This window comes from Panthera pardus, unplaced genomic scaffold (assembly GCF_024362965.1).
Source record: "Panthera pardus isolate Hobbes unplaced genomic scaffold, ASM2436296v1 HiC_scaffold_12, whole genome shotgun sequence".
NCBI classification, from domain to species: Eukaryota; Metazoa; Chordata; class Mammalia; order Carnivora; family Felidae; genus Panthera; species Panthera pardus.
This window is the reverse complement of record NW_026526677.1, coordinates 25,394,238-25,407,033: the sequence shown is the minus strand read 5'-3', so window position 1 is coordinate 25,407,033 and position 12,796 is coordinate 25,394,238. Positions and strand designations below refer to the sequence as shown.

The window sequence follows — 12,796 nt, the reverse complement described above, 5'->3', positions numbered from 1 at the left end:
CCTTCCCGCTTCACCCCTCCACCATCTTGTCCTCTAATCCCTGAAAATTCCAGCACAGTGAGGAGTTTTTACTTTTTAGGTAAAGGTGATTGTAACATCAATTCCAATTTGAGAATTTGGTGGGACGTCCTCCATGGCCGAGGGGAGCCCCCACGGAGCCTTTTCTCTCTGCCTTTCCACAGTCCCTCAACACAGAGCAAGGCTTCGAGCCCTTTCCAGCAAGATATTGGATTCCCTAGGAGTCTACTGGTCTTCTAGAGAACCTTCGTCATGTTTTGTCTCCTTTTTGGTTTTGACCATTGTCATGTGTTTTAGTTGGTGTCTGTTCAGGCTTAGCCCTGAGGACTCCTGTCCTGTTGGGCTTTTGAACTAACTCTTCTTCATCTTGGTGCCTAACATCTGTCTGGCTCCACAGTGACTCTCCCTTTCTTCTACTGTTCTGGATTTTTCCATATTCTGTCCCCCTTTCTTTTCTAACCTCCTTAACAAGTGGCAGTAAGATGGGTTCAGAGCCAGACAGCCGGCATTCCAGTCCCAGGTTTTTGCCACTCACCAGCTGAGTGTTCCTGGGAAAGTTACTTGAGCTCTCTGGGTGTTACTTCCTCATCTGTAGAAGGTGGACGATGAGGGAGGGTCCCTGGCTCCTTGCGTTGTTGAGAGGCCTCTGCTTTGGTCCGTGTAAAGTGCCTGCATTGTGGCAGTGGGGTGGGATTACATGCTTGGGACCAAAGTGGGCAGTCCCACCTGCCCTGGACAGTTCTGATCCCTGTGACCCATGGCAAATGACTCGGGCTTTAAGCCTCAGTTTCCTTCATTCCAGCCACAGCGATGCCGCCTGCTGGTGTCACCACTTTGAATGTAGTAGGAAGGCAATCAGGACTTGGTGGCTGAGTGCCAGCTGGCCCTGGCAACTTTTGACTGACCCTTGTCTCTCTTGGATGTTTATTTCCAGAGTGTTCACGAGCCCACAGGCCCAAGTGAGGGTTATTTGCAGCTGGAGGAACTGGTGAAGCAAGTGGTGTCTCCGTTTCTCGGCATCAGTGAGGACCGCGGTGTCTCGGGTCCCGCGTTTATGTTGGGTAAGGGGCAAGGCTCTCGGGCTGCCGGGTGCTTTGGTGATAATGCTGCCAGCTCTGTTTTCCTGAACCTGGATTATGTCCAAGCCCTTGGCTTCTGATGTGGGTCCGTGCAAATCTGTGCCTGGTAATCACTCCTGTGTCCTGCTGGCCTGTGTGGCCGTAACCCTCCCCGCCTGACGATGCCTCCCCAGGGACTGTGCCTCTGTGGTGTTGCTTGTCTGATCCACATCTTTGATCAGTGGCTTTGATCTTCTCTGTGGGCCTGCAATACTTTTCCTGTATCTGATCACCAGAAACTATGCCTTATTACACACCCCACACACTCGAGTGCAGAAACCACCCGTGATGGATTTTCCCTTGAAAGCAGCTTGAAATGTGAAGCCAACTCATTTTATGTGCTGCCAGGGACAGATGAAATTGAGCTGCTGTCACCCCCTCCTTGTCTGTAGGTACTGCCAGGGCCCACATGCCAAGGAAAGGGGCTCCTGGACTGGGGGACAAATCCTGTTGGTGGCTGTAAGGCTAGCATTAGCGTCAGGCTCTGCATTTGGCCCCCTGGAGAATCTCGAGGTGAACGGGATCTGTTCCTTCTCTCTGTGAAACCACGGTCCAGATGGGGAAATAGCCGTATAACAGGCTTATCATAAGACACATTCCTGTCACTCTTTGAAATGAAAGTCCCCCAAAGGCAGGAATTTTTCTATCCCCAGTGACTTTAATGGTGGTTGGTGATAGTAGGCACTCAAAAAATACTTAGTGGATGGACGACAGGCAGTTGCACCCCAAGGCGGGGCTGACTGGCGCCCATACAGAGCTGCAGAGGTGAAAAGCAATTCCCTGAACTGGGAATCTTTTGCCTCCTCTCCTTGCTTTAATGGAATTGCAGCCGAGCGTCAAAGAAAAGGGCAGAGGAACAGCCTCCAGCCTGGCTCCTACCCCTTCCTGGGCCTCACTACTGCAAGCAAAGCAGGGCTGGCTGCCAGTTTTCCTGGCCCCTTCGTGTGTTTTCTCTGGAGACACCAGCTTAGCCACAGCCACCGCACAACTGGGGTGCTGGCCCAGCCCGCCTGCCCGGTCCTTCCCCCGCCCTCTCTTCCACCCTTGCTCACTCACTCATTCCGCCCAGGGGCTGGCATGAGCCAGAGTAGCAATGGCGGCTGAGGGCAAACCGTCCCCTGCCTCTCTGGCCGTGAGCGGGGTGCCACGTTGCTATGCCCTCCCTGGAGCCCACCTTCTTACTTCAGCTCAGCCCACTGGCTTGCCGGCTCACCCACTTTGGGACGGGAGGATCCGGGTAGATGTCAGGACACCATCAGGTGAGCTGGGCCACATCGGGGACTTTGCCATTGGCTGGGCCTAGAGCCAGGAACAGGGACAGATTTGGAAGTTTGCTCTGGGAGTACTTACTCCAAGAGGGGACACCTTTGGCTTCCCAGTTAGGATAATACATCCTTTTGTCAAAGTATAAAGCAAAGGCCTGAGGTTTTTGGTTTTGTTTTTTTTTTTATACCAAGGAGAATCCTTGTGTGGGGCGTTGTCTCAGGAGGGACAGAAGGGGAAGAAAATGACTCTTATGGAGTGTTTGATTATGATTATTTTAGCAAATGTATACTGAAACCTTACCCCTGGTACCTTAGGAGGTGCTGCAGGTATATCCACGAGTAAAACCAACCCATCTCTGCCCTGTGGTGCACACAGTCCAGTGAGGAGGTCTCAGACAGTACATCATGACTCATTAGTGAACAAGTTCTCTGAATGGGGGAAGTACATCGGCCACAGGGCCCAGGGCAGGGGCACTTCACCTGGACTGGGGGAACCAGGGGAGGCTCCCCAAAGGAAGTGATACCTGTGCTGAGTCCTGTAGGATGGATTTGAGGTAGTCTCCCTTCGCTGTTTGCTGAGCTATCCCAGGGAGAGGGAAAGATCTTTGGGAGGCCTTTGGGGTAGGGAGAGTGGTGAACGGGGCGGGGGCGGGGGGAGGGGCTGGAGCATTTGAAAAACCAAAATACCGTCAGAGTTGCAAAGTGGCTGGTGGCCAGGGAAGGCACAGGCCACAGACTACATCCTGGGCATTATGCTGGGTGGGCTGGAGACCATACCGCAGAGTGGGCACCATTGTTCCCATTTTACAGCTGAGGGTTCAGGTCACTTGGCTGTTGGAGCTGGGATTTGAAAGCCCCAGGTTGTTTGCACTTTACCAGTTATCCTACATGCTCCAGCCTCCCCCCGCCCCTGTCAGTTTCTAGAAGGTCATTGTGATTTTACTGAGGGACAGCTGAGGAGGTGATCCTTCCCCCTCATTCCTTAGCTCCTCAGGGCTCCGGGGCCAGACATTTCACCCCAAACCTCTGGATACTAAAAAGTTGACATGGCTACAATGGATCTCTTCCCCGTTGAGGACACCCCTTTGCCAGATAAAGTGAGGATTCTCTGTGCCTCAGTCTTCCCCTCAGTAAAACATGGAGACCATGATGTTTATCCTGCCTGAAGGAGAGGAGCGTGCAGACCACCAACTGAAGTGTGAAGCCACAGGAGGGCTTTGCCGTGGTCTGCTGGGGCGGGGGCGGGGGTGGTGGTGAGGGGAGCAAAGGTGGGGCGGGGAAGGGGAAGGGGATGGGGGGCATCCAGGGGTGAGGAGCAGTCGAGGGCAGCTAGAGCGCTCATCTCAAAAGCCACCACTTATCAAAATGCCTGTCATGTTTCAGGTGCTGACCGGGCACTTGTCCTCTTTGCACAGCCTGCTGAGGGGTGGGGGAGTGCTGTGGTTGCCTCAATCTCAGACTCCGGAAGAGACCTCCCCAGGGCTGCGTGGAGTAGATGACCAGAGACAGAGAAGCGGTTTCTCCAGGGGGCGCCCCTCATTGCACGCGCCTGTCCAGGCACGCTTGACCCCACGGGGATTCTGGGGAAGGCTCTCTTCCTGTGAGCCAGGCCGATGGGTGTGAGGAGCGAGCCTCACCCCCTGATATACGAGGCTTGGCAGAGAGAGAGAGAGAGGACTCTGAGGCTCATGGGAGCAACTGTGTGTGCAATGTGGCTCTTCTCCAAAGCAGTCCCTTTTCCAGAGCTGTGGGGAGGTGGAGGTGAGGAGTAAAATCTTTAAACAAAAACAAAAACAAAACTGTTTTGTCAGAGGCCAGGCCCACATCCTACCTTTCTAGTTCCCGAAGTCTCCAAGCTGCTGCCCTGGCTGCCTCCCGGGCCCCCCAGCAAACACTCAGAACACTCAGCCGTGCTGTGTTTCTCTCACACAAAAGCCCTGGCCTCCCACAGATCTTCCTCCATTGTGTCTCCAGGGGAGGGCCCTTTTCCTCAAGACCCTGTAACTTCTCCTCGTGACAAGTAGGCATTCATGGGCTTTCAGGTGCCTGGGCCTGGAGAGGGACGTCCACAATGGGCTTGGCGTGCAGAGAGCACAATACCCGCATTATGGCGGCCACTCCTTCGAGCTTGGGAGATCAAAGGCCTGGGAACGGAGTCCCCCACAAAGGGCCCGAGGACCGCCTCATCCAGGCTTTGCTTCTCTGGGGTTTGAAAGGAACTGCCATTGCTGGCTCCGGTGTAGGGGGATGAATGCCAGAGCTCAGTGGGGCGCCTGGGGAGTGATGAAGGCAGAAAGGCTCCCCTTGCCCCACCCCGTGTGAAAGGCAGGAGGAGGAGGAGGAGGAGGTCTGGAGGTGGGTGCCTGCCCAGGTGGCAGGACACGGCTCCTCTCCCAGCTCAAAGGGTACCGTTGCAAGGGAAGGACCCATTTCAGCCCCCGAGGGGTGACCACAGCTTTATCAGCCTCTTAAAGGGAGATTTTCTTCTCTGAGTGGCAAGGCCTGACTTTCCCGGGTACAAATGAGAAGGCCGGGAAGATGATAGGCAACAACAGTGTGGGTAGCTGTCTCAGCTTCAGCCTGGCCTGTGGTCTGACCCCACTGGGGCCGCAGCTGACGTGCTTGTCTGAGGTTGACTCTGGAGTCTGATGGGAGCTTATCGAGGAAACGCTGTCTGCCCCCGGGGGACTCGGCACAGCCCAGCGGCCCCTGTGGTCTCCACTCTGCCCACACCCAGTCTTGGGAACCAAAACACTCCACCCAGCAGGCAGAAGGAAGAGTCCTAGGCCTCTCCTGTGAGTCATCAGCAGGGAACAGCCATAAGGAGAGAGGCAAGGCCAGAAGGAGCGGGGCCTCAGAAACCACAAGGGCTGCGCTTTGGCTGTGTGGCCTAGAGTCAGTTACTTGATGTCTCTGAGCTGCAGAGAGCTGAGCACAGAGAAGGAAGATGCCACCCTGTCTCAGGGCAGGGCCCAGGCAGAGCTGCTACCTGCTATGATACGGTCCCCAGCTAGAGGCAGCCTGGCCCCCTTGGAATGCCTCCAGATGAGAAATTGTATGTGCCTCTCCCCGGACCGCATCCTGACCCTTGCCATGCTGCGTAGTCATGCCTGATGATTTGTCAGTCTCCCCCTTAGACTGTTAGCTCGTCGAGGGCAGGGAATGTGTGGTTCCTCTTGTACCCCAGGCCCTAGCATAGGTGTCTGCTCTGAGTGAGTGTGTGAGTGAATGTCTGGGTTCCATCCGTCAGTCACTCTGGAGCAGGCCCATCCGAAATGACTCTTCTTCAAGACTTCTCCTCCTCTGACTCCTCAGAGAGCTCCTGCCTGTACCTCTGCCCTGTCATTCGTTGACCTTGTTCGTTTTTTTTTTTCCAGTAGAGTTAGCATGCAGTGTTATATTAGTTTCAAGTGTATGATACAGTGATTCAACAATTCCACACTTGTTGACCTGGGTTTTTTTGTTTGTTTGTTTTATTTTTTTTTAACGTTTATTCATTTTTTGATAGAGACAGAGCGTGAGTGGGGGAGGGGCAGAGAGAGAGGGAGACACAGAATCCGAAGCAGGCTCCAGGCTCTGGACTGACGGCACAGAGCCCGACACGGGGCTCGAACTCACAGACCGTGAGATCATGACCTGAGCTGAAGTCGGATGCTTAACCGACTGAGCCGCCCAGGTGCCCCCACTTGTTGATCTGGTTTTAACAGGTACTTGTGTGTAGGCTTCCCAGTGGGCATGCAGGAGCTCTGCCTTGAGGCCTGGGCTTGAATCCGGATTATACCGCTGACTGGCTGGAAAGTTATTTCACATCTTCACTTCAGGTTCCTTTTCTACAAAATGGTCAGAAGATGACCATGTCGGTGAGGCACCTCCTTTTTTGATACAGTATGTGGCACGTACTAGATGCTCATTGACCCAACCCCCCACCACATACATGCACATGTGCACACACACACACACACACACACGTGCACTGGGCTCAGGCCCCTGAGGCGGGCCCCATGTCAGATTCACATTTCTCCCTCCCAGCAGCGACCACAGTGTTTTGCATGTTGCAGTTCAGAGCGTTTGGGGCAGGAGAGGGCAGATGTCATGGAGACCCCCTCCTCCTTGTTGGCCACCCTCACTGTGGCTCCAGCTTGCAGCAGCAGCTAACGTGGTCTCTCTTGTCTCTTCTGCCTGTTAACCACCACCCCCCACCCCCCGCCCCCAGGACTTTGGGCTTCTTGGCTAACAATGTGGGAGAGAGACGGAGAACATCCAGGCACCCATCTGAAACACCCTTCCTGGCTCATTCTACTGGAGTAGGGCCCCTGGAAACGATCAAACAATCCTCATTTCCTCCAGAGATGCTGTGTGTGTCCCTCATCTATCCCCCATGCCCTCAACTTACCCTGTGTCCTGGGCCCAGCCCAGCCTTTGCTCTAGCTCTTTCGCCTTCCTGGATCTTCGTGTAGTAAATGCTCACCGAACAGTCTAGCCCAGTCTCCTGCCCAGCTGGTTGAAGGTTTGGGCCACAACACAGATCTTTGCAACTGCCGGTCGTAAGTGCTTGTTTCTAATAGCAGGGGATGAATGGATGGTTTTCGAGGGCATTTTTTTAAGGATCGTTCTTTAATGGGATCCTTGCTTCTTGGTCGCTCTTTGCCACCTCATCTCTCCTTTTCACTCTTCCCCAAAGAGAAAGGCCGCTGAACTAGCCTCTCCCAGCCAGTAGCAGCCTCTTATTTGGCACCTCAGGGGACAGTGTTTGCTATTACCTGGCATCAGAGGGTGGGGGTGTGGGGGGGTCAGGCAGCAGTGGAACCCTGAGACACAATAGCATGCAGTGGGGAAAGTCTGGGCATGGCTGTTGAGAGCCTATGAGAGCTGGGCTGAGCCTCAGTCTTCCTCATCTGAAGAATGGAAATAATGAGAGTAGCCTTGGTGTTTCAAAGGGAGATTGGGACTCAGCAGTGAGAAAGTGGATGGGAACACAGTAAAATTCTACATATTATTTGGGTCTTGAGAAATAATTAGTTACCTGCCAAAGATTTCCTGTTGGGCTCAGAGCCAGCAGACTTGGTGACTCCATCCTAAGGCTTAAGATTTCATTCTCTTGTCACTGCCTGTGCATATATGTGTATATAAGGACATGCAGAACCGTCCAGTGACAGGGGTCGCGGAGAGCTTTGCAGGGGACATGGCCTATCTCACTGTGATGCCCGTCTAGGAGCTTGAGCTCTGGAAGTGACGACAGTGTGCATCTGGGCCCTCCAGACCCACAGGAAGAGCCAAGAGTAAACTAAAGCAGAGTGGGCCGTGTGTCCCCAAGGACAGTCTCTGAGCAGCACTGTTTGCTTTCTCTTTAGGGACTAAATCTTCCCCTCTGATCCTGCCAGTGTTCAGGAATAGCAGCCCTGTCACACTTCTCCATTGCGGCCTGCTGCATCCCCCTGCTGAGAGAGGGTGCTTTTGGGGGGGCCTTCAGGGTCTCAAGGACATGGGAGCTGTGGAAAGTCGTGATGGGAAAATGGGGTGGGTGGCTGGAAAGACGGGAGAAGTATGCCCCGGTAGAAAGAGAGAGGTTGAACAGAACCCACTTGGTCCTCAGCCCTCCATTGTCAGTCCTGTCTCTCGCTGGGGTCCTTCATCCCACTCGTGATACAGATGAAGGGCCCACGTGAGAGAAGAGGTGGGCTGCCTCTCCAGGAGCGTGGGGAAGAGACCTCCCTGACACGGAGGGGATGTAGGTTTGTCATGATCCTGGCTTTCCTCACTTCTGGGCCCTCGGGCTCCAACCCTGCATAACTCCTGCGGGGTGCATCTTCCTGGAGCACAGCCCCCATCCTGCGCCGTATCCCCGGGCTTGTCTGATCACCGATGGTTCCATCTGGCTTTCAGGGGCCCTCCTGCAGGACCAAGGGCCATCCGCCTGCTTGTGCACGTCCCCACTGTTTCATGCATACAGTGTTCGGCCAGGCTGGGGCCCAGTGGCGCACCTGTCCCGGGCACCTTGCTCGGGCTGTTTCCGCTGCTCAGAATGCTGTCACTCCTCCCTTCTGGGAGCTCTGCTACTCTGAAGACCGGCTCCGGGCTACATCCGCCCTGACACATGGATACACTTGTCCCTGCCTCTGAAGCCCATGCACTTGGCTTGTCCTTCCTTCCCTGGCAGTACTCAGCCTATTGTAGTTACGTGCGTGTTGTGTGGGTGTCCGGGAAGAGCAGCGTCTGCAGGGAGGCCACCCTTAACTCCCCGCTATACCGCGTTCTAGCGATGCACACGTCGGTAAGTCATCACCTCTCTGATACTCCCGTTTTCTCATCTGTAAAGTGGGAGCCAATAAACCTATCATGACTTAAGCTCAGTTTTTAGGAGTCAAAAGATGAGTGCATATCAAGGCCTAGCGTAGTTTCTAGAATGTGGGGAGAGCTCAAGCAGCAGTGGTTTGGTGATGATTCATGTCCAGCCCTCCTCTGTGTGTCTGGCTCCACGGGGGCCATCCGTGGAGCCCAGCCCGTTCTTTGATGGTGCCAGAGGCTGTTGGAAGCGAGTAGGACGTGAACAGCACATAGGTCTCGGGCCAGTGGCCTGGTGGGAGGGGAGTGCTATAGTCCTAGTCAAGATGATTTGGAGGACGTCCCATTCCCTAGCTTTAATAGCCGAGGCCCCCTCGGGTAAGCTGGACCTTAAGCTCCTGGGGCCTTTTCCACTTCATCTGCTGACACTGGGGAGGCCACTTCCTGCTCCACAGAGCTGGGGGTTTTCTTGTAGAAGCTGGTCCAGCTTGTGCCCAGGCCTTTGGAGGAGACCGGCTGAAAGGAGATTTAGGGCAAATGCAGTGAAGTTCAGGCAGCAGCTGAGAAGGAGGGGAGATCCCCTTGAAGCTAGTCTGTCCCGGAAAGCCCTTTGGTGACCCCTACTACGGTGGGAATGTCGGCGGGGCAGTGTCGGGCGCAGGCAAGTAAGGCTGCGAGGGAAGCAGGCAGACCTTTCTGGTTCCTCCCTTGCATCCAGCCGAACTGTGCCTCAAGCTACTCCGGAAGGTGGAGCCACCACCTCCCTCTTCCCCCAAATTGATGAGTAGGCTCAGTTGACCCTGTGTCCCTAGCAGTTACCGCCTGTGCTGGTTTTTGTCTTGCAGCGAGACGCCACTCCAGGGTCCGGCCCAAGGTGGCTGTCCTGAACTACGCCTCCCCAACGACCACCATCAGCCGGCCGCCGAATGAGACGGCTCTGACCCCTCTGACGGAGCAAGAGGGGGAGGCCTACCTGGAGAAGTGTGGCAGCGTCCGAAGGCACACGGTGGCCAACGCCCACTCAGACATCCAGCTGCTGGCCATGGCCACCATGATGCACTCAGGCTTAGGCGAGGAGCCTGGCGGTGAGGACAAGTGTCTGCTCCTGCCGCCCAGCTTCTCCCCACCCCACCGACAGTGCTCCAGTGAGCCCAACATCACCGACAGCCCTGATGAGCTGGAGGAGGTGACAGGGGGCAGCCAGGGGGACTCTGAGCTGAACTGTGCTTCCCTCGGCTGAATGCCCGCCTCTGGGACTTCCCAGCTCCGGCCTGGTCACCAACACGAGGACCGCCCCATCCCCAGGGGCTCACCAAGGGGCTCTTCCTGCGGGTGACGCTGCCCGTGTCAGGCCTAGCCCAAGTGCCCTAGTGGAAATCCCGGGTGTGAACCTCTTTGTTTTTGTGACTGTGACCATCTCTTTACAGCCACACAGACCCAACTGCCTAATGTTCCCTTTCTGCTTGCCTGACTCCAGACCCCTCTCTCTGGGCTTTTCTCCCAGATAGTGGACTGTCCGACACTCCCAATGATGCGGCCCAGGGCCCCCCTGGCGTTATGATAGCAGGACGTCGGCTGAGCCACACACAAAGCCAGCGAGGATGCATCGGCCTCTGGAGTTCCCCGTTAGGTTCTTGTGATGCGGGGCTCACAGGTGAGAACAGGTAGTGGAGGGGTGTCCTTCCCGCCTACTCTGTGGGGAGTGGAAGGAGGCAGCAGCCCGACCAAGCACGACTCTGGGAGTGTACTTTCCTTATTTTAGTTTCACAATTACTGGAAAGAGTTGCCCCCCTCACGCGGGTGAGGGCCATTCTCACCCGTATCCAGATCCTACCTGCCACCTTTGCCTTTTGGCCCAGGAGGGCTACGGGGCTGAGGAAGTCCCCTCTTTGACAAAGCCTCAGCATTTCCCTCTCAGGCCTCCCCACCAAGCTCAAGGAACTAACCTCCTTGGTGGAGTAGCTGGTGCCTTCATTCCTCTTTCATTTCAGACACTGACCATTTTCCTGTTGTGGGTGAGGGGCCAGCTGATAACCAACCAATTAGTCTGTTCCTGGATTTGACTTGAATTTTGTAAATGTGCATCGTTTCAAAAGGAAGTGTTTGCAAATATTTGCACGTAGGATCTTGCACTGCTCATTTCCAGTGGGGTGTGTCCTCAAACTAGAAAATAGCCCCCCTAGGAAAGGAGCCTGGAAGTTGTTCAGGGCGCAGGGGATCCGTGGTGGGCAGGGCTCATCAGCTGCTGAGCGCCGGAAGCCACTGGACTTGAATCCAGAACGGCCTGTGTCTGTGAGTGTCACGGTCGACAGCACTGAGGCTGGGAGCCTCACTTTGCCTCGTGAGCAGAGGGTGGCAGCAAATGGAATGTCTCAATGCTTCACCATAGAGGGAGATGGGGGAAATGTGGGCAGGACCTTTTGGAGAGATGTTCATTCCCTGTGATTAAAGAAATGCCAGAAGTGCCTGGAATTTCTAACATCTGAGCTCTCAAAATGCTATTTGGGGCAGCAGGCTTTGGTACTGTGCTGAATCCTTAACACTGCTCCCCCAGGTCTGGGCTTTTGATCCACCTAGAACCCCTGTTCTTCTCTTTGTATCTGCCTGTTGGCCTCACTGATAACACATCCAGAAAAGCGAGAAGGATCCCCCGAACCCTTCTGGCACCTTTTAGGTGTGCTGTTGGTCTTTGGAAACTGTTTATAAAATCTCAGAGACAGGAGCCAGCTTGGCCTCCAATATGGCAGGAGGAGGCTGGGAGAGGACAAGGACAGTGTAAGCTGCCAGCAGGGGAAGAGGCCTTCTAAGCACATCGAAGCCTTGATGGCACATCCCTTCTGGGTGAAGATCTGGAACGTGACCAGAGTCATGCTTTCTTGATGGCTTCTGATTTGGAAACTTTAAGAAGTTGTCTCATTTTTATTCTTCTAAGAGAGGGTGGAAGAGAAGTGTCCAAAGGAGGTCTTCTGAGAATTTCAAACAAAAAAATTATCTCTGTGTACGTGTTGGATAAAGTCCACAAACTGACTAACGTGCGTTAGCAAATAGAACGTCAGTAAGTAACAACATGATGATTTATTTAACTGATGGTGTGTGTCCTTACTGGTACACTTGGCACTTGGGACTAGTATTTATTGATCCAGGCAAGGTAATTAATCAGGCTTGGGTTTGCTTTTTAGTTTACAACGTTCAAGGTCTATATGCTTTTAAATGCCTTGTCCGTATACTAAATGCCCCTGATGAGGACAGCAGTCATCGGTTAAACGTGTCAGCTCTTAGGATGAGAATGGGAGTGTCGGTCCAGACCCACTGTACTTTCTTGCTGATGACTGTTCGCCAGTTTACAACTTCACCTTTGATGTACCTGCCTGATCTCGTACTGTAAATATTTCAGACTACACACACCATTTTGTTGATGCTTATGGGCATTTTAGCCATCTGAGCTATGGCAAGAGTGATGGCTGCAGTGTTTGCAACCACTTTTTTGCCCCTTTAGAAGATGAAGCTAGAATCTTCCAGTGGCTGAGTTCTAATGACAGGAAGCTAACACGACTCGGAGCTCTGAGTGAGCTCACAAACCAAAAACCTTTCATGTTGCCTGTTTCCAAAATAGATTCAATAAACGTCATTTTGTACACGTCCTCCCTGTCCCCGTGCTGTGTGGCCAGACAGAATCTGCAAGCGCCACCGCCCCCAGCTCTTCATGCATCCTGTCCTCACGCTCTCTGTGCCGGCTTCCACTCCAGGATTAGGCAGCAGCCTGACCTCAGCCAGTGTCCCCTGGGTTTTGTTTGCCGTCCTCAGCTGGATCGGCAAGTCATTTCCTGGAGGGGCGGCCTGTCTGCGAAGCTTGGAAAACACCGAACAAAGTCTGAGAAGGCAAGGCCTCTTCTAAAACCAGTTTGGGCTCTTCCCGAGCCTTTAACCTGGAGGGGGACACTTAACCATGTCTGTTCATGGACTCTCTCGTCATATGCTCCCCTCCGATCTGTTTGGCAGAGGGAATCCATAATATTTTACTCTCTGCGTGTGTTTTCCTAGGAGGGCTGGAGCCGAGTTGGCCTGAGATTGAAGGCTGATTAGTAAGAGCATTCAAAGAGGTGGGACCTGAGC

The 12,796-nt window shown here is 54.1% G+C and overlaps 1 protein-coding gene across 8 annotated transcripts in view; it reads left to right on the top strand.

Moving 5' to 3' along the window:
- PRR5L (proline rich 5 like) overlaps nt 1-12,324 on the top strand; it is a 73,894-nt gene extending 61,570 nt beyond the window's left edge. For 7 of the 8 annotated variants that reach the window (XM_019470132.2, XM_019470126.2, XM_053899829.1 and 4 more), the window contains 2 exons: nt 953-1,079; nt 9,529-12,324. In XM_019470132.2, the coding sequence (XP_019325677.2) occupies nt 953-1,079; nt 9,529-9,923 (522 nt within the window). In that variant the 3' untranslated portion in view covers nt 9,924-12,324. Of the gene's footprint in view, nt 1-952; nt 1,080-3,784; nt 4,225-9,528 lie in introns of those variants that run through there. The other variant, XM_019470134.2, reaches the window with a different exon arrangement.
- The last annotated feature ends 472 nt before the right edge of the window (nt 12,325-12,796 follow it).